Raw genomic sequence first — 27,338 nt, 5'->3', positions numbered from 1 at the left:
TTTTTCCATGGAGGAGGCTGAATTGGACAACTCTGTTGGAGGTGATTGTACGGCCGGGCTAACAAGGTACGTGCTGCGGATTTCTGAAGGCTGCCGAACGAGTTTCGCACAAAGCGGAGAACCGAAAAAAATCTATTTCAAATAGTCTTACATTCGATTTTTATTCTTTTTTTTTGTTTGTTTGGTTTTGAAGTCAACATAAATTACGAGCAGCTTAATCTTATTCTCTCGGCCTATAGCCCCATAGCCCATAGCCGAGACAAACTGAAACTTCAAAAAAAATTATATATATATCCACTCTGCTTGACATTTTGGTCGTTGCATGTTTGAGGTTATGACAACAGGCCCTGACTGACTAACCGACCCACTAAGTGACAGTCGCAAGGCGAGTCGATTCAATTCGATTCGACACGACACGGCACGACGCCATTAAATGAGGCAAGGTGTTGTTTTTTTCCTTCCAGATCATGCCTTAAGGGTCTCCATTTATGGTGAGGCGGGAAAAAGTAGCACTCTATTAGAGTCAAATGTCATTGAAGAGATCTCTAAGATCTCACAGATCTCTCAGATCACATAATGACAGGTAGGGACCATGGGAAAGCTTGGGAAAATTGAGGCTTGGAAAATTTTTTTTATAATATTACTCATACGCATAGTTGGTTTTTCTACTTAAAAAAATATTATTAACTATCTTAGAGGCTTATATATAACTTCTTTTAGTCCTTTTCATTCTAGTCTTATAATTATGTAATTATTAGCCAACTACCTGTAATAATTCTCTACATTAATCATACGCCCTGTTATCTATATTTTTTTTTAAATAATTCCTCTTGAAAAATATTTGATTTTAGAGGCCTTCTTATAACTTCTTATAGCTCTTTTACACCATTTTCATCCAATACTACCATTTTATAACGCCATATCTCAATTAACTCTCTACATTACTCATACGCCCTGTGGGTTTTTGGACAAAAAAGATTTCCAAACAATAATAATAATTTTAGAGACTTTTTTTCACTTCTTATGGACCTATTAGTATTATTCCTTCCTTACATTTCCATTTTATAGCCCACTACCCCCAGTAACCCCCCACATTACTCATACGCACTGTTGTCCACACAAACATTTCCACAACTTTGAGGACTGCCACGCCCCAAACTATGCATGCCTCATGACCAATCCTAGAGAACGAAAATCCTATACAGGGCAGACAAATATTATATTACTCATACGCAACGTTGACCAGGCCAGGCCAGGCCGAGCCAGCCTGTTCCACATTAATTGCCATAAAAATAGTGGCACTACGCATTCATAGAATTTGTGACGGAAATGAGTTAGTGCCATTTGGCATGCCCCCAACAGGGGCACGGGGTAGGAACAGGAGGAGGAGGGGAGGTACGCATGCAACGAAAGCGCGTGCAATGACTACCAAAGGCATGGGAGTATCAAGGAGGCGGGGCATACGTTGCTGATGTTTTTGGGCCTACAGCATTGCCGGGTTGCATAATTATCATGCAACATGCGGCAGTCAGCAGCGAAATGGAGTGCCTGAGTGCCTGAGATTTGTGGCCAAAACAAAACGTTGTTTAACGCCTGAGAGGGTTTTCAGCTAGCAGAGAAGGGGGTGGAGGGGATAAAGGGGTGTTGGCCAAGCCAAGCTTAGTCACGCACTTTACGCACAATTTTCATTCGTGTTTTGGAGAGAAGGCTTGTGGCATTAACAGGAAATTCGAGGGAAAGAGGTAGTGCTAAAGGTAGTGAATGCCATTACACTGAGAGAAATATTTCTATCCTAGAAGCTCTTTAAGCCACTCTCTTGCTTGAAAACCTTTTCCTGCCCCTCAGACCCCCTGCCTTTGGGCTCTAGGCTGCCTGGCAACTCACAGCAAACGGTGAAACGTGCGTGGCATGACCATTGCTATCAAAACCTGGCCAAAACGACCGAGAAGCCAAGAGAGTGGGAAGCAATCCAGCAGCTGCGCTACTACTCCGCCACAAGGCAGTAGTTTAAGCGGTCTTTGACCGCGGCCAGTAACCGTTAACCGGCCAGTAGCCAGAAGGATAGTTGGGCCGAGTTGGGCCCCAATGTCTGGTGGCTTGTCGGAGGTTAGTGCCGAGAAATAAAAAACCAGCTGAAACGAAATCAGTTAAAAGCTAAATGCCTGTCGGCCAGTTGCAAGGTTTTTTTTGGGATTTTGGGCTACCAAGTCGTAGCCTCGCGTGCATTGTGGCTTTCCAGCTTTGGGCCATGTTTCGTGTGGCTTATCGCACGGCTCGAATGCCTCTGGGCTCACATAAATCAATTAGCCAAGTAAGGAGGAGGAAGGGCTCTCGTTTTGTTTTCAAAGGGATAATTGAAGGGCTGTGTTGAGGGATAAATGTCCGCTTTGAAGAAATCATCTTAAAGCTCATACTGGGGGACCTAACCTAAAAATTAAATATCAAACTGTTTAAGGCCCTCACTTTTTTGGTTAAAAGTTCAATAATTAACTGGTGCTACCAATCTTCAATTCCCTTTTTGAATTAATTGGAGGAGGAGAACAATTAAGAAGTCGTGATGCCATTCCCACAATCCTGCCCAATATACTACATAAATAATTCGCTCTTAATTATTGGCCAAGTCAAGGCAAAGACAGTGTGGTAGTTGCCACAAACAGTTGCCAACAGCTGGCAGCATAAAACTGTCAACGGCAAAATGTCAGATAGGTTTTTTTTTTTTGACTTATGACATAAGACAATTATAGCCAAGGTGCAGCAACAGCTAACCAGCACTTTGGAGCATTGAACCCTAGAGCTAGAGCTAGAGCTAGAGCTACTGTAGATGTTGCTGCCACTGGTGTGCTGGGCAACATCTACTTGCAACATGTGATCCCTCGGTTCGTGTCTTGGCTGCCAACTCGGGTCTTTCCCCAGCAAAGTGCATTCAACCCGGGGACTGACGTCAAACGTTGCAAAGAAAGCAGAGTCAATGCACTTTGCAACTGCAACTATCCCCCACTCTTCTGCCTCTCTCTTGCCTCTCTTTCTCTCTCTCTCTTGCGGTACTTTCATTGCAGAAACTGGCTGGGTTTGTGGCAAGTTCGTTGACGTTGCGAGTGTTCTAGAATATTTGCCAACAAAGTGGGAATTTTCCAGCTAGATAGCAGCAGAGAAAGAGAAAGCACGAACACGTGCAACATGTTGAAAGGAAGAGAAATAGACAGAAAATGATTATATAACTGAGGAGGTTTTTCGATTTAAAATTCAGATTTGGGAAATATTTAAATCTTAAAACTTTTAGGGCCTAAATATTCTTTCAATTAGTCATAAAACAAGACAACCCTTGAACCCTTTTTCGCTCCCCCACAACTGGCCCCGTCTAAACAAACAACATATTTTGGCAGCTGGGTTGGAAAAGTGAAACAACCCCCTACCACCCTTAAGCCACCCACACCCCCAGACCACCCCCGCGGAAAGGGGTAAGTAACCTCGAATGAAAGCAAAGTCTCCTTCCAGCCAAGAGTCAGAAAAACGGCACGTGGCCCCCAGAGCCCGGGCGAATGACTCTTAACTGGGTCAGCAAAAGTGCCACCCCCTAGGGGGTGGGTTCAGGTACAACCACCCACCCAACCAAACCACCCAACTACCCTCCATTTGTGTGTGTGTGTGTGTTTGCTGAGCTACTCAACCACAGAAACAAACAAAAAATTTACTATCGCTCGTAAAATGCCTTGCTGCAAAAAAAAAAAAATAATGCCATTTGTAGTTGCAGTTGCAGCTGCTGCTGTTTGTGTTGCAGTTGCACGTTCTCTTTAGATAAGCCTCCAAAACAAAAAAAACTGCTAAGGCCGCCCCTGTGGGCGTGCCAACGTCATTAATTTGCTCGCTATTTTAATCGGATTTTTTTTTTATTTTTTATTTTAGTACTAATTAGTCATTTTTTCAAGTTTTTTGGACAAAAAATAAAGCCATTCGAGGTGGCCTTGGATAGGCAGAGAGGATATTATTTTCAGACATTTCAATATTTATGAGCATTTTTTAAGAGCTTTTTGGGTGTGTTTATGTTCTTTGCCTTAAAAATTATTTGATTTTTTTTAGTTAAAAATTAAAAAATAGTTGCCTAATTTTTAAAGATTAAGATTTTTCATTAATATTTTATTTTTTTTAGAAAGTTTCCTATATTTTTTAATTCATTTTGATAATTTAGTTCTTTAATATTATTTATATCTTTATTTATTTAAGCTTTTCTTAAAAACACGTATTACCCTTCAAAAGCTCTTTGCTATAAGTCTCAGATATTTTTCGTTGCATACTTTTGCGCTTTTGCTTTGGTAAGGCACTCGATCAAGCAAAGGCTACCTACCGCCAGATGGCGCCACAAAGTCTTTGTAGAAAAGCAAGCTGAGTGTTTAATTTAAAAATAGATTTTAAAATAAAAACTCTATATTTTAAAACTTGAAAAATTTTAAAAAAATATCTAAAAAGAATAAGCAATTTTTAAAAAATATATTGAGTTAGGTGACTTAGCTCTTGAGATTTATGGCAATCCCTTGACTCGTCCCTAATCCCTAATCGTTTGACACACTTTTATTAAATAAGTTCCCTATATATATTTATTGTTAAGCCTTCATCAATGAGCTCTGGCTCGTTGTGGCCTGTAACCCAAATAGGCTGAGGTTGTTGACCTAAATTACAAAGTGCATTGAACTGTTTGTGGGCAAAAAACGTCATCAGCGATGCGTAGCAATATTTGCAAATATTTTTACCAATATTATATTAACAATATAAATATTAACAAACAAAAATTCTATAGTATTTAAGAGTCTTTCTTCGTGAGACCTCCAATTAGAAATCCATTTTCTAGACTTTTCCCCATGAGATACACATAAAATGCCCAGTCGCAGCTCTGGCAACCTAAATACGAGTCGAATTGAGTCGCCCACCCCTTCGAGGCAGAGCCACAGTTGCTGCCCCCCACCCCCTAGTTGTGTGGCACTATCTATTCTCACCCCTCTGCCACACCTCGTGCTCGCTCGCACACACACACACACACAATTTCATGCAACGCTGCAGTCAGTCGTTCAAGTGCATTTCAGAGCAATAACCTTTCCCCTGTCGCTGTGTGGGTGTGTGTGTGTGTAGTACGTGTGTCCTAGCACAACATTAGTTTGCGCTCTCTCTCTCTCTCTCTCTCTGAATGGTTTTTCCTTTGATTTTCCAATTCAAAGTGGAAATAAGGAATTTGGGTATTTTTTTGATAAAAATCTTGAGTATTTATTCTATTTTTTGAGATACTAGGTTTCGAATTTAATTTAGAAATTTTTTCTTGTTTATCTTTACTTTCTTTGGTTTTATGGCCTGCATTTCGGGCGATTGATGCAGGTTAGGGTCTAAAGATTTTGGGAGGGAATCTACATACATACATACATATGTATTTTTAGATTAGAAAATAAATATTTACTCGGCCCATGGGTCTCAGATCAAAGAAAGTACTTTTCTTTCTCTTTTCCTTGCTCTCACAACTCTCTTACACGCACTCTCTCTAGCTCTCTCTCTCTCTGAGCCCCGCTCTTTGGTGCTGCTGGTTTGACATTGAACGAGTTCATTCACTTTTGCTGCACACACACACCACTGCACCGCCAGCCCTCACACAGATACACGCTCTCGCACTAAATACGAAAAACTACACGAAGCATAAACAACAACCGCCGAAGCGAAATGTGGGGGGAGAATGGAGTGTGTGGGGGCCAGAAGCAGAAGCACCAGAAGAAAGAAACCAAAAAAAAAAAGAAAAAGAAGGCAACAGCAATTCAGTTATGTAGGTGTGTGCGTAAATAAATAAATAAATATGCTAAATAATGTGAAAAGAATAACAAATGCGTTAAATAACACTTTTAAGAGAGAGATTCCTGGGGTCTTCTCCTCTCCATCTATTTGACTATATTTTTGGGGTCTCCTCTTCACACGCTCCTTCGTTGTTGTCCATCCTATCACCTGCCCTGTCTATAATTTTTTTTTTTTTGGTTACAATATCGGGAATTGGGTCATTAAGGCAACAGGCAACAGGCAACCAATGTGTGAAGGATAGAGATGGATAGATGACTCATCATTAGGAACTTAGTTTAAAATTACCAAGTAGACCCCTAGCTTGTTCAGAAACCTTTTCCGGAATAATTAATCAACCTGAAGAACCCTTAAGGCGGCTCTAAAACAATAAAAGACAGCAAACCCGACCAGCCAATGGCCAAAACGAGTTCCAAATAGAGTCTCCAGTTGCCAAGTGTCCGAATGAGTCAGTTTGTTGGCTGGGAATGAAGTCATTCGTCAGCTAAAAAATCGGCGTATTATTTAAAAAAAAAAATACACAAGAATCTGTCGCTGAAATAGAGGTCAATAGACAAGACGAAGGTCCGTGGAGCGGATCGTAGGAGATCAGGTAGGCAGCCAGGGCGGAAATATCAGCGTACCACGCGGCGTATGAGCAATGTTGTCAGAGTGAGCAAAACTTGCTTCCTAGAGGAAAAGAGATGGCGGGGAGAAAAAAAGTGCGTGAGCTGAGGACTGGTTTTAGCCGGGTGCGAGGGAGAGGTCTATAGTCTATAACCTTGAACTTCAAAAAAAAAAAAGACCGCGAAGATATACGATTTGTAGGCCTACCTAGTCGGTTAAACATATATTTGCATTCACATAATAAACATATAAATTAGCACAAAATCCAACACAAAAGACCAAAAGTTCCAAGAAACCCGAAAAGCTGAATTCAAAAACTGGTCCAAAGTCAATGAACTTCTGCTTCTTCTCGTGCAGATTCAAGTTTTTCTTTTTTTTTTTTTATCAAGAGGTCCGATAATTTGCAAAATTTTTAATTTTTTTGGAGAAATCACGTTTGAAATTTCAGACGCGCAGACGCAAAAACAAATACATACAAAGGGCTCAGACAAAGAAAGCGAGATGGCAGACAAGAGAGAGCGAGAGGGAGAACGATCCTCGGACTGGCTGTTAACCCAATTCAAGGACGTCATTGAGACATTAAGCCCCGGGACTCAGGGAATAGGGCAAACTACTTTGCCAAGGTTACTAGAGATGAGAGCGTGACACGATCAGGCCAAGAGCCTGGTCGGCATGCCATCTCTAAGAAAGGGTACAATTAAGGGGGAATCGGCTCTGAAAGCGAATGAACTTGTCGGCATTTTCAATGTCACAGACGACAAAGGGCGGCTCTATACACCGAAAAAAAATAATAATAATAATTAAGGACTAATGAGGCTGGAAAATAAAATATAACCATCAAGAACTTCTTATTAAACTAATAAGTTTAATCCTTTTAGTTCTAGATTTAATTCTATATTATTATATAAGTATTAAATATGTTTCAGTGATGTTTTCGTTCTGGTTTTGGTGGTTGTTTTTTTTTTTGTGAGTCCCCAGAATCGTGTATATTTCTGATTTATTTTATTGCGACGCAATTTAATGCAAGGACAATTCCAATTCCAAAGGCCAGACGACATCGCAGGTTTTCTGTGAAGGGCAAGGGCAATCCTGGAGCGCGAAGCCTGTTGCTACCAGAGAGGGGGAGGGAGGGAGACTGGGAAAACAACCCTGTCGCTGGCAAACTGAACCCCTTGTTGGAATAATCCTTGTTCTCGGTTGGCCTTGCCAAAGAGGTCAACCGAGTTCAATGTCAGACCCAAAGTCGGTGGTTGTACCATCAAGTTGCACGTGGCAAGCACGCTTTGATGTTGAGCCACCCCCGCAACAAATGGGATATAGTTGAGTTGAGGAACTTACCTTGCAACCCTCGCAGGAATGCACGCCGTAATGGAAACCGGAGGCCTTGTCACCGCAAACCCGGCACAGCACCGTAGTGCCATCGAATTCTGCAAATAAAAGATAGATTGGAAATAAAAGATTAGTTATGTATCTATGCATATACTCTTCCCAAATAAGGGTTAAAATAGAGACTTAAATCTTAAAAAAAATCAACAACTTTCATTATCACTTGCCTCGAGACCCGAGACACTCAGAAGAAAGTCCCCCCTCCACTCAGAAGACCCAGAAGACAGTGCCAAGATACGAAGAAAGCACCAAAAGCGAAACAACAAAAACTTGTTGCTGAACTTGAGCTCGTTCTTGGTTGGTTACGTAACTTTCACCAGACAGGTAAACAAGAAGAAAGTAAAGAAAGAGACGATGCAAGAACCCCTGTGGCGGGGAGAGAAACAAGTTCTGGTGAAAGACTTTCTTTCAAACCCGTTTGTTGTTTTGGTTTTGGTTCTTTCTTCGCATTGAGGCAGCTCCAAAGAAAGTCTTTCACCCGATTCGCAAGAGAGAGAGAGAGAGAGAGAGAGCAATTTCCTCTTTGTATTGATCTCTATCTCTTTCTCTGCCACAACATGCCACGCTTTGTAAACAATTGTAAATGGCAAACAATGTTCATGATCTTCACGCTGCCATGGCCATCATTATCATCACGATCAACTTGTATCTGTATCTGCGTTTTTTTGCTATTTCTGTGCCAGACACACAGATACTCAGACACACAGATACTCAGACACTCTCGCATAAATAGCAGCATCTATTGCTGTCTCTTTCGTTGGGTGCATCGTATGCACACAAGTTCACTGACATTTCGCACTGCAGATCGTTGCACTTTAGCGTCGAACAACAACAACAATAACAACAACAACAACTAGAAACTGCATCTGGCAGTGATCTTTGGAGTTCGTTTCAAGTTTCCAGACAGCAGATACACATAAACATGGGGATCTGTAAAGTGCCTGGGATTAGTGATCTACTTTTGAAGAGTTAATAAGGAATAGGTTTCTGTAATAGTAGTTCCTCATAATATTTAATCACTTGCTGATATCTCTCGTTAAGAACCAGACCTTTGGGAAACAAAACACACTGCAATCACAAGCTTCCACCTTCCTTGTAGATACAACTACTATCTCTATAGGTCTTATCAGAACTATGGGCCTGTTTATTTGAACTTGAAATGGAAAATGTGAACACTATTAGCTTCTTCTATCAGCTTGAATTATTATTTGGATTTCCTTTGTTTTTTGCGGGGAATTTTGTGGCACACATTTTAAATTATATGTTCTGACTCTCTTTTCTGAACTATTGTTGTCTCTTTCAGTCCCCAATTTGGAATGAATCGTTGAGATTACGTCATTATCACTGTGATTTTTATTTATTTTTTTTTGGCAAGAACTTGCTTTTGTAATAGATTCGCTCATGGATTACCAAATTGTATTCTATAAACAAAGACAATTCTATAAACAAGGTCAGCGTAGAGCCCCCTCTTCCAGGTCTGTGTTCTCTTTCTACTGCTATATCGCTGTCTCATCGCCTTGGGAACTTTTGAGTGAATTGTTGGCATTCGCTAATCGGCGACACGTGTAATGGCCTGATAAATAAAATTCTATTTTTTGTTTTTAGGGATAGGGATAGGGAGGTGATTGGGAGAGCCAAAGTCTGATAAAGATAGTTAGTATCTGGCTTTTGTTGGGGGATTAGTTCTATGAAATGAATCAGTACTATGACTATTCTATGACAGTTCCAAGTCTCTAAACTAAATATTTGTCATTTTATTTTATTTAAACTTAATTCTATTTATAAATAACATACATCTTAAAGCCCTATTTAATTTTTCAAAACAAATTCCATTAGCTAACCGAAATCTATGGGAATTATCTAATACGCACTGCACTCACACACTCTAACACATCGAGGCGACCTTGAAAGTTTCATTCACTTCTCACAAACACAAAACTAGAACCGCGAGAGGGGGTGGAGGGAGGATGGGTGGCGGGCTTTTTTTGGGGGGTGTCTGCGGGCACTATCAGCCAGAAATAAGCCAAACAAATGCCACGCTCACACACACACACTCAACTAACCTACTCGAAATATTTTTTTTCGAGAGCAGAGACTGAGAGAGGATCGCATGCCATATATTGGCAATGTTCTGTTTTTGTGACTCAAAAATACAAAAAAAAAAGGTATTAAATTAAAATTTGACATTGAAATTTTTTTTTATTTTTGCGTGGTGCTCTCGCGATAAGCGAGCAAGGGAGAGAGGTGGTGGTGGAGACCAGAAGCGTTCTCGCTCTGGCCCCCCAACTTCAATGCGGAAATGTTCAGACAGGTTTCTTCTCGGTTCGTTTAATTTTTGTTTTTGTTGTTGCTTTTTAGCGCCAGTTCAATGTATCATTTAATCGAATCAAGAATACAACAAAATTTAATTTTAAATTTTTTGTTCGTCAAGTTCAAAAAACGCAACTGAGGTCAGCTCGCCGAAAAATTGGAGAGGTATCAGGAGCGAATACCTTGTAAAGTGGGCGTATAGCCTCCAACACCTTGGCGCTGAGTTCATTGAATTTTAAAAAATGCTTCCCAAAATTTCGATTATGCAACACTGAATTGATATTAATGACCTTTCAGAGAAACAGAATTTTTTTACTGGAGTACAAGGGGGTACAAGTGCAATGATCTTTATTTTTGGGGGGCATCAACTCTTATTAGGTCGTTGATCGAAGCGTGGGAATATTTATATTATTTTTAAGATTAAATTAATTAAAAAGTAAAAGTCCTATATAGACTTTCGATTTTCGGATGATTTTCACTTTCTTTGGCAGGTCTTTGGCCGCTTAATAAATTTCTAAAATGCACAAATAATTGTGCCAATAAAAATAAACACGACCGGACGGACAAACAAATCGAATAAAATACCGAAAATAAAATAAAATCGAACGAGAGCTTGGTAACTTTCGCAGAGGCTAGCCTAGAGTTCAAGAAAAAAAAAAAAGAAAATAAAAATAAATTGAGAGAGCCAGGCACTAGGCAACAAATGGCAAACTTTTCTTTTGGACAATTGTAGCGTTGCAGCTTGTGTAGCTTCGTTGACTTTCACCGACATTTGAAGCCAGCCAGCCCAGGAGGAGAAGGAGTCATTAACCCCAGTGCAGTGCTATTGCTATTGCTATTGCTATGTAAAAATGTCAAATGCAATTTGACAGCCAAAGAGGCTCGCGAACCGGGTTTTCGGCCCGTAAATTGGCCGCGCATGCGCAGTCGTCGCCTTGAAGTGAAAAGTGAATTTGGCTCTGACTTTGGCTTTGGTTTAGGCCAAGTCAGGCCTGCAGTTGGCATTTCACTTTCGTTTGAAATGGGAAACTTGGCAAACGGATGCACAGCGACCAGGTCGAAACCAAAAGAGTGGAAGAAATTCAAATAAATACACATTGAAAATAGCATAATTAATTTTTAATAAAATATTGTAATTTACAGAGATATATCTATACTCTAAAATAGGTTTTAAAAAATATATCTCAAGTCTTGCCATTTAATATACATCTTTTAGTCGCAGTGTAGTAGCAATGAACTTGTAAATAGACCTCCCCCCTTCGATGGTTTAAGCCACTCTGCCACTCGGTCGCCCAGTTTATTTTTTCCACTTTTTTTTTTTTGAAATGCAATGCCTACACCAACACCAACGGATAAATAAATATCGGTGAGATATCCACTTTTTGCAAAGTAAAGCAAATAATGGGTAGACACATATAAATATTATTTTGGTTTTCACTTTCAATTCGCCTGTCACGGAGTAAGTGAAAAACACCATTACTCTAAACAACCGATATCAGAGTGACTAGTATGGAATTTCCATGAAAAACAATATAGAGAAATATAGAGTTCAATGGTAGCCCAAGGTCCTCTTAGCAGATCCCAGTAGTTCAACCAGTTACCCTCTATAGGAAGAACCACCTTGACTCATCACTTGAACTCCAATTACTCGATTCGATCGAACCGGTTGCTCCATAAGGTGCATTAACTTCCTTTAGTCATAAAACAAAAGCCTGACATTGGTACAGTTATAATATTGTTTAAACAAAAAACAACAAAATTCAATAAAAAAAAAAACTGAAATGTGTTGAGAGTTTAAGCCGATGATGATTGAACTCACTTGAACCCCGGGGACAAGCTTAAACAGAAAATGATTTCGGATGCGGAACGACCTTGATGACTCGAACTGACTGACTAAACATTATCGACCTGATAATGATAATTGTTATGATAATGACGGTCACACGATTGCATTCCTACTCCCAGTGATGTCACAAATATGCGAAACGAGTCCCACCTTCAATATCCAATCGGCCTAATGCTAATTGGCGGGGGAAGGCCAAAAATCAGATCGGATCAGATCGGCAAACACCAGAGATTAGTTTATAATACCTGAAGCTTTATGGTTTGCCAAACTTGGAGCCTCAAGGTTTCCGCTTTGACTAAAACGGAAGTCAAGTCTAAGATTGCCTCGTTTATGGTTTACGGTTTAAAGATCTTAAAACTAATGTCAGAACCGATCTGTTCCTCATTGAAGTAGTTTTGGGTACAAAGATTAGGTGCTACCATAGACCTTGGTACTACATCCAACCGATACATCCTCCTTGGTCTGAACACTCACCTATGTTGAGCTCTGGCTCACCCTTCACCGAACTGGCCACAGTTGTATCCATAACTGGGTAAGATTTGATGTAGTCCGGGGTCTGGGGACGCGAGTCAGCCGGCACCACCACAATCCCGCCAGGATGTTGCGGATAACCCTGGTACATGCCGTGTGGGTGTGGTGGGTGCTGGTGGTGGTGGGGAGCCTGCAGCTGCTGCGGGTGGTGGGGCAGGGATTCAAAGTGCTGGGGCAGCGGCTGCGGTTGGGGATGCACCACCAGTGTGGTGGGTCCTTCGGTGGTGCTGACAGCGTTCGATTTGCTCACAAAGATAACGCTGCTGTGGGGCATCTTGGAAGTGGATGCCGAGGGGGAGGAGGAACTCGCCATGGTCACACCTGTGGGCGGCACAGTATCCATGTCTGTGACAGGTGCTACCAGGCTCCTAAAGTCCTGACCGTAGCTCTGGGGCTGCATTTTGCTGTTGTGCTGATAGTAGGCTGAGACACTGGTGTTTGGTGGCAGCTTGAGGGCATTCTCCAGGTGGGATCGACCCACCACTCCCAGAATGGGTGCTGCTGTGGTGCTGGGCTGCTCCACCACGATCTGCTGGGGCTGGGCGGCAGCAGGTGCCGGTGGCTGGGTGGGTTGTGGGGATGTGGCTGCCGATGCAGCTATACTTATCGCGTTCACTGTACTGCAGATCACGGAGGTCTTGGCACTGTCCGAACTGTCCGCGGACATTAGCATTTTGCTTAGTTATGATAGCACTTTCTTCAGAAATTCTTGAAACTTTTTCGAAATTTTTCTTTTCATTTAAAATCCCAGCCTTACAATGGGCACAGTTTTGTTTTGTTGGGTTTTTTCTATGAATTTTAATTTGAATCACTATTTTGGATTATTATATCATCATCTTTATTCATACACTATATCCTTTTCATGGGAACACTATTTCAAAAACTCGCGCAAACACGGCACGGCTCGGAACGGAACGGAAAGTATCGCACGGATTCGGAGCGGAGGCACGACGATCTGCTCGTGGCGAGGCGCAGTTATTGTTTGGTTTGAAAGATACAAATACTGAGATACTTAACCGTTTCGTATATGCCCAACCGATTCGTATTTGCCCAACCGTTTCGAAGAGAGCAACCGAGCAACGGCGGTCTCAAAGATACAGATACTCAGATACTTAACCGATTCGTTGCCAGAGAGCCGCTGTTCGTGAATGAAAGGAAAATCAACATTCGCATTGGATCTTGTTCAGTTTTTTCGGCCGCCGACGACCCTGAGAGCGAGCGACGACGTCGACAGAGCACAGTGGTCATAAATAGCTTACTATTTATTTATTAAAAAAAGAAATATAAGGGTACTTGTGTTTCCTTTAGAACTTAAGCTCTTTTTACTGATTTTTAAAAGATTCTGATGAATTTAATATATATTTTCTGAATATTTTTGGGTTATTGTGGGGGTTGTTTATTAAAGATTGGAAATGGTACAAAAAAACCCTAATCTTCTATACTGAACAGCAAAATCTACCGTATAAGCAGATGAAATGGAGGGTTGTTATGTTTCTAGAGTTTTTTCGGATAATATATTTAATATTTACCAGACTTGTGCAATAAACATACATTTAAGGTTATCAAATTTATCTTAAAGAACTTTAAAGGCACAAAATCGTGTCTCAGTATTTATATCTTTTACAAAAATGGATTTGATAAAGATGAAAAGGAATATTATAAGATAACTATGTGAGAAATTATATAGCCAACTTATTAAATATACATTTATTTTATATATTGTATATACAAATAGATATATATTTTTTTTATTAGAAAATTAATTTTTTCTTTTCTTACTAGCTCAAAATTTTCTAAACATTTTCTACCCTCTATCTACCTCCCAGTACCCAATAAGAGGCCTATATTATCACTAAACCCAGTCTCTACTCAATTCGGCACCACTGTGCAGCGGTTAAGGTCTCTCTCATCGTGAAACATGTGGTGGCTTTCAAGAGAACGACCCGCTGGGGGAGAGAAACACATGCCAAGGCTCTCTTTCCCCGGCTGTGGCTCATTCTCTACCGGACTCTCCCCTTGGCTATGGAGTTCAATAAAACTTCGGCAGTGAAAATTTATGAAATTACATGCAATTAAAAATTATATCACTCACAATAATGAGAAGTTCGGAGCGAATGCTGCGGCAGGATCGTTGACACTCGTCCGGAAAACATGTAAATCAAATATTTACACGGCCAAAAAGGCAATAAACCCGATCCGTATTAACTGTATGAACTGACGCCGCCTAGGTCAATGCCAAACTTATTTCCTGGATCGAGGGGGCCACGTGTGGTTTGTAGAGGCCTCCCTCCTCCCTACCCTGGTCGGTTTTATTGCCCCCCGAATAGGCGGCACCCCACCCACACACATCTGACCCATTCAAGGCTAGGACACACACTTTCCATCTCATTCTGAGAGTTTCCAAAAATAATCTTTGACTGAGTTTTCCTTGTTTTCCATTCTCAAGGCATTTCGGCACATTTGTTCGAGTGTTGTCTGGGGGGAAAATTGAACCGAAATTTTCCAAGGCAGGGGGGAGGGTTTTGTTTTTCTTTTAGAAGGAATACGACATGTTTTGCTTCCAAACAAAATATAATTCTTTATGGGGGTCTTTTGTTTGTGGGAGTTGAGGAAAATGTGGAAAATGTTCTCTCTTCTCGGATCTGGGTAAATTAGCTGTTAATGTTTTTAACACTATATTTTAGTGGGGAGGGGAGCGATATGGAATTATGTATGTAAGTAATTCACTTGAATTACCACATAAACACATTGATCTAATTTGTGATCCACTCCCACCACCAACCCACTCGGATCATCCTTGGAACAATGGCTTGATCACTTTCTCATCGACGGGTTGCTGACGTTGATCGCCCACCGGACTCCCGTAATCAGAAACTCGAACGGCTCGGCTCGACTCGAATAATAAAAACACATTTTTTCCTTCAGCCGCCAGACCCAAACAAAAATAAACATTGAACTTCCTTATTAATGCAATTTCAATAATGACACAAGAGTCCAAGGCAGTCGGAGAGAGAGTCAAGTTCCCCCAGATCCCCCGTATAATGACCAGACAACGACAGTAAAGTGAACCTCTTATCCCTGGAGGGGGGTTCAAGTGGAGGTCAAGTTCAATGTGGGTGAACTCTCATTATAATTATCAATATTTTGGGAGATGGTTTTCAAGTGTTTATTAATAATGAACTCTTAAGTATCTGTTCCTGTTGGATAGTTCAACCTTTAAGGCCTCGTCTAAATCCCCAAAAGTTCAAGCCTTTCTATTTATTTTTTTTTTTCCAAAGAGTTTTGCCATGTCATGATCTTGCCAGCCAGTGATCATGATGAGGCGAGTGAACTCCTTGGAAATGTCATTGGCTTTCTCCCCCCAGAGCTCAATGCTTTTTTTTTTATGTTGCGAAAAATTTCATTTCGTTTATCAGTATGATGTATATGAGGCCGGTTGGTTGGATGGTTGGATGGTTGGTTTTTGTTAGTCACTCAGTCACGACAGCTGGATGGATCAGAGTACTCCGATAAAGAAATGTCCCTGACGCAGTCGCCTTCAACTCTCCGGCGAGTGGCAAACGGCGTACAATTGACCGATAAATTAAGAATGAGGGCCGCACGCACATGACAGAGAAATGGTTCAGTATGTGGCATCAAATTCACATTAAAAAGCCTCTTTTTTTTGTGTTGAATAATCATTGAAAATTGTTAATCGGTTGACAGGGCAGTTGAAGGCAGTTCCGTGCTCTCTTAATACACCAGAAAAAAAATTTAAAAAAAATATTAAAACCAGAGACTATTAAGTTGTTGGCCAGGATATTATTTTATATTTATTAGACCAACATTAATAGAATCTTTACTGCGATTTTTATATTTTTGATTGATTTTTTTTTTGTCTCTGTACTTTCCCGATCAAGTTGAACGACTCTTTTATAAATTTTTCCTTGTAGCTATACTGCTATAATTTTTGCCAAAAAAATAAAAAAAAAGAAACTTCCTCGATAAGTTGTTAACAATTTGGGCAAGTAGAGTTTAGAACTCAGAAAACCAGTTTTTGGAACTCGCGGATTGCGTAACTTCTCGCCCTCTCTATGGGTCTATCTATCTATGTGTTTGAGTATCCGTATCTGTATCTGTATCTATATAATTAACGCACAATGAGAAGGTGCGTGAGTCTGTCCATCTGTCCGCCTCTGTCTGCGTTCATGAACTCGGTCAAATTGAAGGCCAACCATTTTGCGGCTTACGCATTGAAAAATGTGTGTATTCAGTCTGTGTTGGTTTTTATTTTTTTTTATATATTTTTTTAGGTTTGTGATTTTGGTACTCTCGAGAGTAATTTAATTTTTTTGCGAGGCTTCTCTGATGGTTCTGGTAGGATTGTGTCGTTGATTACGCATAATATTTTCGGGGCCTATAGTACTAGTGATGTCATAAAGAAGGGGCTGATGTTCAAAACATACTGGCTAATATAGATTCATTGACTTTCTTGATTCATTTATACATTTTTTCTCAAGGCCTTCCACAAGCCTCCTGACTCAATATGACTATTAAATAATAAACATTCTAATCACCAGTCTGACATAATATTATGTATCACTTTGTCGCCTTTCCCCACAAGACTGTTCTGATTACTAAGTAAGTCCCCGAGTAACCCCCAGTGTAAGTACAGTGCTCATCCGAAGAGAGGTACACACGCCCACGTGGGAGCCACTGATAAAAAAAAAACCTGTACTATATAATAGTTTTGGGGCTATGCCGTAATGACAACTAATCGTATTACGGCAGAACCAGCGGAACATGCGCCTTATCGACGTAACCCACCAGCCAGCCAGCCAGTTAACTTAAATAATAATAATAATAATAAACATACACAAACACACACCCAACCCAGTGACAGTTAGTTGGTTATCGGTGAGCGTTTGCGTTTCTTATCAGCCACGAAACCGAAATGAAGGTCAGCAGCACAAATTCCTCCAGCCCAGAGTTCGCTTATCTCAGTTCCCCTATATGTGTCTCTTTTTAATCCACAGTCGCTGTCTCTTTTCAGAGCACTTTGTTCTCTATATGAAGTGGGTACTATAATTCCTATCAGATGTTTCAAATTCATAAAAGAAAGTGCTTCAAAATTTCTTTTGAAATTTCTTTAAGAAAAATGATTACTAAAAATATAGATTTTTCTTAAAGTTCTTATAAAGAGTATCTATAGTTTGTCAAATTCTATAGATCCTATAGACCCATTTCGTATTTCTTAGGTGGGTTGGTGAGGGGCGGACAGGTGTGCTTATCAGCATTTGATTTCTATTTATTCCGGTACTGCTGTATTTTTGTAGTTTTTCGCGCAAAAGGTGAAGATTCGATAAGGGTTTTCAAGGTCCCCACCAGCTGATAGCAGATAGCTGATAACAGGATAGTTCGGCGGGTACAGTTACATAATCTACATATGCAATGCTTTCCCTGCCCACGCTTTTTTATTAGCCAAGGTCGTCATTCTAATTTCGCCAGGTATGCTTTTTGTTCTTTTTTTAATAAATTTTTTTTTATCGCTAAATTTTTAAACCAAACAACCATCTCTTGACCATGGCCTGGTCTCGGTCTATTGAACTGCTTTCCTGCATAATTCTCCAGGCACTTCCTATGTTTGCACGAACCCAACAATAGTTATAAATTTTTGTTTATTTTTTAAACAATTAGCGCCTAGTGTCAATAAAAAAAAATATCAAAGAAACGAAAAGGTTATGTTTTTGGTTATGAGAATTATGCAAAAATAAGATAGGATATACATACATCTCCTAAGGTCAAGATTTGGGGGACAATCACCTTAACTTTTTGGAGAAGCGATCTGGAGTTTTCCTTTTTTGTCTCTTGAAGGAAAATTCCATCAAATGCTCCACAACATTTTCCATTTCCCCCATTAGCTCGTGGTCTTTTCTCTCTCTCTGTATCCCTATACCTGTCTCTTTCGGGGAATGTACTTGAACTCGTTTCTAGACCCTCTTCTTTCTGGTTTATCTACTTCTCGAAAGATTCGAGTCGGTTCTTTTCGGTTATAATTTTTCTAATGGGACGCCCCTCGCTTTAGATCCCAGCTTTTCTACATTTTCCAGCCATTTCCCCCCTCATTGTTATTATCTGCTGACATGCAAGGGCAGGAAACGCATTCTCTGTCTTTCTCGGTTATCGGGTTGGGAGGGGAGGAGGAGGAGGAGTGAAAATTAATCAAAAGTGCCTTGGCCAGACGCCTCCACTTGAACAGTGAACTGAAACCCAAAGCCAAGACCAGTCGCCTCGAAGGCGCATTCAACGTTCAATGATCTATCCCAATAGCAATGATCATGCCCCGCTTTAAAAAGTGAACTCGACATTGAAAAAAAAAAAATATTAAATAGACCTAATAGATACAGAGATCGGGCATGACTATGACTGACTTGTGTATAATCATGAATCGATGGCTTGGCAACGGCAGTGTTGAGGTTTTATTAAAAATATTAAATGAATAATTAAATACACTTAGTCATTTATTAGAGAAAAATAAATTATAGATCATCATGCTTATCTTTTTTAGTTTTTAAGATCCTAGATCCAAGAACTAATTCCCCTAAAAAATCTTACTATCTTTAAAAATATATAATATTTAAAATTAGCCCAAATCATAGCACCCTAGTCGACCCATAGAGTATTTCCTACAAACATCGTCTTTGAAAAGAGACAGAACCACGCTGACGAGACAGAGAAAGAGAGAGAGAGGGAGAGCGAGCTAAATCTGTGTGAAGTTCAAAGCCACTGCACTGAGGCTGAGATTGCTGTTGGGGGCCTCTCCCCCACCCCCTCCCAGAGTCGCCCACTTTCCGGCCATGTTGATGTAGGTTCGTTTCGTTTTGTATTTTCTTTTTTTTTTCTTTTATGCTCTTTGGATGTTTTTCTTTCTATGGGGAGGCTGCACTTTTGCTTTCCCGCTGCACAGATTTTTCCTCACTGTCTCTATGTGTGTGTCTGTGTGAGTTAGGGTGTATGTATGTGTGTGGAGATCTTTGGATTTTTCCACTCACTGCGGATCGCTCATTGAGGGTCTTTAACCCTTCGGGCAGTGCAATGCACTCCACTCTCCAACTCCGGGGCCCGACTCCGGCGACTCTTTCTCCGTCTTGTGTGCAATTTTTTTCTTTTCTTTCTTTTTTTTTTTGTGTCTTGCACATTCTTCTGTGGTCTTCGACGTCGTCGCTTTCGCATTCGTATCTATGCCTAGTTGCGTGCATTGACTCTACTATAGAAAGGGGGAGTGGGGGTGAGGTTGGTTGGCTTTACGATCGCTTACAGTTTTGTAACTGTTATTGAGGGTTATTCGCACTCAGTGTTGATTAGCTGAAAAGTCTAGATTGAGATACAAATGTATCTTAAAGATAGAAATGTATCTACAGATTATAATTTTTATTATTATTTTTTTTTTTACCACTTTTCTAGCCATGTCTAGATTCTAGCCAAGTTAACAACTCTAGATTCGCACTCTGCAGCTGCAGTTCTGCAGTACCCCCTTCCTACCACCGATCGTGCTTAGTTTCTCTGATAAGCTCTGCAGTTTATTGACTTGTCTGTTGCCTCCCTCTCTTTCTGATCGTCTCTCTCTCTCTTTCGACAGCCACGCATGTGCACAGTTGGCCAGGTTGAATGCACTTTTGGCCATGTTTTGTGAAAATTGGTAATTGCCGCACGTGCTTTCTATGATTATGCCAGAGACACAAAACCTTAACCCGAGGCTACATAGCCTTCTCTTTTCCTAAAGCCTCTCCCTGTCTCTGTCTCTGTACTCCTGGTTAATTGGCAATTTGCACTTGGACGGGTTGGTAATAAGCACTGGAACAAGCCATGAATTATGGCCTTGCATCCGACAGATAGATTCGAACGGTAGTTGATTGCGATAGATACTCCTCAGATACTAAGATACTTAGCAACAGAGATACACAGATGCTTAATGGCCCAGTCGAGGGTTCGAACATGGCCCGGAGTATCTAGAGACGATGATTTATGAATGTTTCTGATCATAAAATGGCGAATCTAGAGCTTACTAGATGGGAGAAGTATCTTTCAGATTCTATTGTGTTTTCTGGGCGCTAAGCTTTCGCCACTTGACCAAAACGAATCAAGAGCCGAAACCGATCGAAACAACTTTTTTGGTCAATAGGCTGACAGCTGCCTCACAGATTGATATCTCAGTCGGTAATAAGTGCAGAAAAGCCATAAAAAAATAACACACATATAGGAGGACATAACAAAAATCAAAAGTCAGGCCCAGAATTGTATATTTGGGCAACGTAATAAGATTATGCGATACCATAAGATACAAAGGGGGGAGCTTGGTCTTGGACTTGACTCCGATGGTGGAACAACAATTCGTGCGAAAGTGAATGACCTCCATTAACCGAAAGACTTCTGTCTGTCTTCTGTAGAAATGTGCGTTCTCCACCGACTTGTCTTCTCACTTCTCTTTTCTTTCGAAAATTCGCCATGCAACCCTTCTTTTTTTTTGGGGCTTAGCATAATAATTAGTGAAAAAAACAATAAGAAACTGGGGCCTGGAAGACAGTAACTACGCACAAGACCCGAAAAATGTTGGTTAGCTGGGGTCTTGGTTGGGGTATTTGAAACCTGTTTGAATACAAACACATGCAATTTTTTTTTTTGTTTTTTTTTTTTTTTAAACGTGTTTAGCATAATTTTTTCGTATTTTCGTATTTTTTTTTTTGCTCCGCCTGCTTACCGATAATTTATGAATGCGAAGCGATGAGCGCCAGTGCCCCCCTCCCCTAATAATACACACAAGGAAGTTGAGTTTAATGTACGATCTGGCGGTCGTAGAACACACACACACACACACCTGAAGGAGATAGTAAGCTAGAGAGTGAAACAGGTGCCGACGATCGCTTCTGGTTTTTAGATTAGATTAGATCCAAGCTAAACAGGAAGACTTGCTAGCACCAAAATCGAGGGCCCCCATCTGAGGTCAAGTGCTGGGGAAGTCTCATAAGTCAAGGGAGTTCAATTGCCAATCCAAAGGTGGTGTGACAAGTTGATCGAAAAGCGATTAGTATGGCAATGGGTCTTATATACAGATGGGGAATTATGAGATAAGTAAGGGGAAGTAAGCCCCATAAAGTAGGCAATAGTTTAGGATCCCAGAAGGGGATTATGAAGGACGATGATATTTAAAGGAAACCCCATGAAGTAGGCAATAGTTAAAAAGGGATTCTTAGATTCTTTTTACTTCAAGTACCCCCCTTTTAGGCAATTACCTGGTTAGACCCCAGACCCCCTTCTATATCTTCTGGGATCGGTGGCATGGCGGTGCCTGGCACAGAAGTCAAATACCCCGACGATCGGTGACGACGAGAGTGTTCGGAGAGTTCATTATACTATGCCAGTGCATTGGCGCTTTCTACCACATGTGGCCGGGGTGCTCCCTTCCTGCAGTGTACTCCCCTCCCTGCCCCCCCCCCCCTTTTCCTCCAGCAATCACATGCAAAATAGCGCGAAAAAAACTGGTATGCAGTTTGCAACAAACAGTGAGCCAGAGGGGTGGGACGTCAGCGGACAGCTGATGACGTTGCCAAGTCGCAGAGAAACCCCTGATCGTTGTACGCCCCCCCGGGACACCCCACCACCCCCCATCACGCCTTTGGCAATTCCCATCCATGATTCAGTATGCGGTGAGTGTTGTTGACTCGGTCGACGATCGCAGGTCGCTGCACTCACGCCTCTCCATCTCTCTCTATCTCTTTCAGTTGCCTTCCTTTTCGCACGAAAACTCAGTGGAGCATTCGAGTGAGTTTGGTGGGCAACTATGCTAGTGATACACAACAGCAACTTGCAACTTGCAACAAGCAACTAGCAACTAGCAACTAGCAACATGCAACGCCGACAACGACAGCCATGAAAGTTGACTGACACCTCGATGGCAGGACTTTAACCCACAACAACCCAAAACAAAGTGAAATTGTAGAGTCGAAGTTGAAATTCGAGGAGTGGGTGGTGGGTAGGTGGGGGGCACTTCCACGTGTTGCACGAACATTGCCACAAAATTGGCTCAGCCTGCCTGCCTGCTGCAAACATTTTTGTGAAAGTCGGCATTTTTTTTTTTCGGCATTTTCTTCGATGGCTTTTTGATAGTAATTTATAGTTTATTAACTTTATGGAGCGAGTGCATTGACTGGAAAATCCAGCCAGGAGCCAGCCCGGGAAAATCTACACCACTCTCTACCTTGGCTATTTTTTTGAGTTTTTTTTTTTGTTTTTGGAGGTCATTTAAATGCCGTGGGTGGCAGTGAAAGTCGGTTAAAGCTGGAAAGGAATTGATGGGTTGACTGACTTGTTGAGAGATGGAGTTAACATGGCCAAAAGCAAAAGAAAGGGAGAGGGAAGAAAGCCAAGGAGGTGTAGATAGTGGGTGTAGAAAGGAAAGCCATATCTTTGAAAAAGGGTTAGGATTTTTAAAGATTTTCTTTAATGACTCAACTCCCCAAATCAGGTCAAAGAACTGTCTTAACTTTAAGAATTCTTGGAAAAATCATGTGACAATAATCTTGGCCTTAAAAACCCCCAAAATAAACCCCATTCCCCCCCTAACTCCATTGACAGCTACACCTTTATTTTGGCAAAGTCAACAACGAGAATAATAAAAGAAATGAAAACTACGCACTAGGAATTTTAGAAGAACGAAGAAATGGGGATACCCAGGGGAAGAGAGAAGAAAGACGAAGAAAGGTGGATCACTAAAGAGAGGGGGCTAGAAGAAAGAGGAGCTCATTTTGTTGCCCAACTCAAATTTTTCGGACCGTTTGGAATTTTGTTTATTTGGGACAAGTTCACTCACTGACTGCCAGCTAGAAGAATCTAGAAAGACTGAAGGGGAGGAACTGGGAAGAATGGAGTCCAACTTTTACATCATCTCTTCTGGCCATTCTCCGTCTTGATTTTCGTTTTCTTTTACGCTGATATTTGTTTACAACTTTTGATTTTGTTTCCCGTTCTTTCTTTTTTTTCCGGTTTTTGGTATTCTTTTCGCGGCACTTTGCTTACTTAATGACTTTCTACTTTTTTTTTTTTCTAGGAAAGCTTATGTAATGGTCTATGGTTTTATTGTTGTTTTGACGGTAGTATTTGGGAATTATATTGTTGTTTTCCCATTCCGATTTTTTCGTAAACAAAATTTTTGGCCAAAAAGAAATTGTCTATTAACGGTACTTAGGCAAAGATTTCTAAAAGGTATGAGTTATTAAGCCTGGCTTAATTATGTTTAAGTATGTCAGATAGGGTTTATCTAACACTGTCTTTATAATTGCTTTAAATTGTTTCTCCCAAAAGGACAGCTGCATCCAACGGATGCAATTTCGATCTTATCGCTGGTAACGCTTTTGGCAACCCAATTAAGGACGCGTGTTTGCCCCTCCCCAACCCCTCCCAAAAAAAAGAACCTTCTTCAAGATAAAACCAGGCCAGGAGGCCCCTCCAAGTGGTTATTTCCAAAAATATTGCTTCCTTTATGGAAGCAACGCAACAAGTTCAAAAGAATCTTTTGTTTTATTTTAGTGACTTTTGGTTTTTATCTCTCGCCCGCTTTTTTGAATTCAAAATAACCAGGAAAGCGTTTAAAAAAAAGGCTAAAAAAAAATGCGTATTTTGCAAAACGTCACAGCCAGAAAATAAGTGACGAATACTCTGGGGAATCGCATCTAGAGGGCAGTAGAGCCAGTGGCTTTACAAAGGGGGGTTATTGAAGGAGGTTCTTTCATTAAAATATTAGAAAATTAACCTTAAGGAAGTTAACTTAGAGGCTAATATTTATAATAATTTTTATAAGCAAACCCCCTCTATAAATTCGTTTGGGAGCCCTCTTTGGGATCACTTTGCACATGTTTTTTGTTGGCTCGTAAACGGGGTGAATGTCATCAGGATTGTGATTATATACTTTCCCGGATCGGGTCAATTGCCTCTTGGGTAACTCATGAAATTTTATTCGTCAGTTGGCCTGGTACTGAACTGCTGACGAATGCCGGAATCCAAATACAAACAAATATAGTGGCTAATGACATATAGCCACCACCGATTGTATAATCGCACCGAGAACGAATGTAAGCCAGAGTGATAATTATTTTTTGTGGGGCTTTCTGGGGGGGTATTCGCCCTGATTAATGTTTTATTTTATTTCCCTGATACTGATTTATATATCAGTATTTTTGAGGATCTAAAAGATCCAAGTGTTTATGATTTCAAGTTCATGAACTGAAAACCAAGAGTGAGTCACAATGGGAAGTCCTAAAGGTTGTTGCCATTTCGTTAGGGGTTTAGCTTTAAAAAATGAGAAACTTAAATTAAATTAAATTAAGTAAAATATATCCTCTTCTCATTCTTTAAAAAGAAACCCACAAAACAACGTCCTTGCTTCAGTTAACAAAGATGGCTAAGTGACGCTGCAAAACTCGCTGGTAATATTATTTTTGTTGGCATTTAAGTTAAGAGTGTGTTGCTGTTGTTGTTGTTGTTGTTGGCTTGTGGTATGCCTCGTTGCTGGGTTAGTTACCCCCAGCGCAATGGCAATGAACCAGAGAACCATTGACCGACCAGAGAAAGACAGACGATGCCGAAGCTAAACTGCAACTTGCAACACGAAGATCGCGATCACGATCGCGTTCCGATCGTTACCAGTTTGGCGGGTTCAAAACTCCACTCCCAGGCCAGTGCAGCAAAAACATAGAAAAAACACAACAAAAATAAATAAAAACGAAACATACAAACTGGTTTCTTTTCGCAGTCAACACAACACACAATTTGCAACACGACGACCGCAGACGCAAAGTGCAATGATCGCAACCCAGCCAGTCAGGGGGGAATACGAGAGGGTGTCTGCGGCATCAGGGGGCTGCAGACTACTGGCTCTCTGAAGACACTCTTCAGAGCATTTTGGGTGGGAAGACGAGGTCCAAGACCAAGACACCAAAGTGAATGCCGGATTCGGTGGGCAGTGGCAGTGACGTTGGTGGGACTCGAAATACAAACCGAAATCGTATGCGTCATTCGAAGCGTGGGATTCTGGATGACTTTCCCAGTCAGGCACTCAGACACACAGGGCTTTTTAGTGAAAGGAAGTGAAATTTTTATAAAAAAAAAACTATAAAACATTTTGCAAAATAGTCTACTAAAACTTAACTCTTAAGCCTTTTCTTAAGTTTGCTTAAATAATGCCTTTCCCAATCGCTTTCTGTTTGGAGTGGCTACTAATTCTTGGACCTACCTATACCTATGTACATATGCATGTATGTATATCCCCCTAACCCTGATATCTGATGTTGAAATATTTATACAAAATTCTTGCTGCCAGATCAGCATTTCCCTAGCTCGGTCAGTCAGTCAGTCAGGCCCGGAGACCAAAAGACCAGAAGACCTGGAGACCAGAAAACGCTTTCTGGCCAACTCAGCTCTAGAGCCAAAAAAAAACCAGAAAAGCGAAAACCGGGTAAAAGAAACCGCCAACAAAATATGTCTGTATATAGAGTGATATATGTATATATATTGCCCTCTCTATATATCAATGTTAACCATCTCTTTCACTCCCATCTGCGATCGTGCCTGAAATTTGGCAATGAACTTGAAACACGTGTAAGACGTATGAATAATTTGGCCAAGACAAAGAAGAGCCAGAAGAGCCAAAAGCGTTAACCAAGAAAGGGGCTTCTTTTGTAATATTTTTGCATGATTTACGATATGTCGGAAAGTTGCTTTTCGCTTCTCGGCTCTTCGTTCTTTTTTTTTCTTTGCCCGTTCCAGGGTTTATTGTATTTTTAATTATTTTCGGCGTAATAACCTAGATTCGTGGCATCGACCGAAACCAAGTCCAAATGAAGTCCGAGTCCACTTGAAAGTAACTTGGTTAATGCCCAGAGGGAGAGAGGTCTAAAAAGATTTTGCGCAATTTCTCAGATTTTAATGATTCTTCCAAGGCTAGTAGGGAAACCTTCTCCTCCGAATTTCCTTAATTTTAATAAGACTTCTTTCTTATAACAGGTACCAGTTCCAACCTAGACTGACAGTTCATTCATCAACCCTACAGCCTATAGAGGAGAACCTTTTTTTAGGGTTCGCCTACTAGCCCTGTCTTCTACCTGCCACAACAACCCATAACCTAACCAAACAGGCTCAAAAGACCACATTTCCCAATCAGAATAGAAACGGTAATTGGCCCACAAGGCACCTGTGGCCGAAAGAAATTAATGATTCCCACCGGGCCACTCCTCGGCCTCTCTCCGAATACCAAATGAGTTCCCACTCCTCGATTAACCGAAAAGGTCAGAACTCACCTGAACTCATCGGTTTCTTAACATAACCTGAGAATAAATTATCAGCAAATATCGGATATACAATGTAAGGTGTAATAAAATTTCAGGTTGATATTATAAACAAACATTTGCCAACATACTCCCTATATCAGATCATTTCCGTGTTTTTTTTTGGAGGGTTTACGTCTAAATCGGCTTTGGGTTTATGACCGGCCCAGGGGCATAGTAGGCAAGTGCGCAAAAAGCCCTTGCCAGAGTTCAGCGAGCCCAGCGATATCAGTTAGAACAGTTCCTACTTGGCCATAATACTAATCTTATCATTGGGACTACACGTGAACAAAATGGGTAAACAGTAATATTAGTTAACAGTAGGGTCTTATATGCTATATAGTTATATAGTATATAGAAGGAATAAAAATCTGTTAGTAAACTTTCTAAAATCAATAAATAGACCTATTACTCTCAAGGCCAAAAAATGAAGGTTAGCTTGAACTTCATTGAACTTGCATAGTGCCGGTTAGCCCCCGACA

The 27,338-nt window shown here is 40.8% G+C and overlaps 1 protein-coding gene across 3 annotated transcripts in view; it reads right to left on the bottom strand.

The window, feature by feature from the left end:
* Positions 1-27,338, bottom strand: part of Eip75B (Ecdysone-induced protein 75B) — an 81,463-nt gene that overhangs the window by 26,855 nt on the left and 27,270 nt on the right. For 2 of the 3 annotated variants that reach the window (XM_043212114.2, XM_070280354.1), the window contains exon 2: positions 7,768-7,856. In XM_043212114.2, the coding sequence (XP_043068049.1) occupies positions 7,768-7,856 (89 nt within the window). Of the gene's footprint in view, positions 1-7,767; positions 7,857-12,445; positions 13,489-27,338 lie in introns of those variants that run through there. The other variant, XM_070280353.1, reaches the window with a different exon arrangement.

This window comes from Drosophila bipectinata, chromosome 3L (genome assembly GCF_030179905.1).
Source record: "Drosophila bipectinata strain 14024-0381.07 chromosome 3L, DbipHiC1v2, whole genome shotgun sequence".
Taxonomy (NCBI): domain Eukaryota; kingdom Metazoa; phylum Arthropoda; class Insecta; order Diptera; family Drosophilidae; genus Drosophila; species Drosophila bipectinata.
The sequence above is the reverse complement of the archived record's forward strand: the minus strand, read 5'-3'. Positions and strand labels throughout refer to the sequence as shown.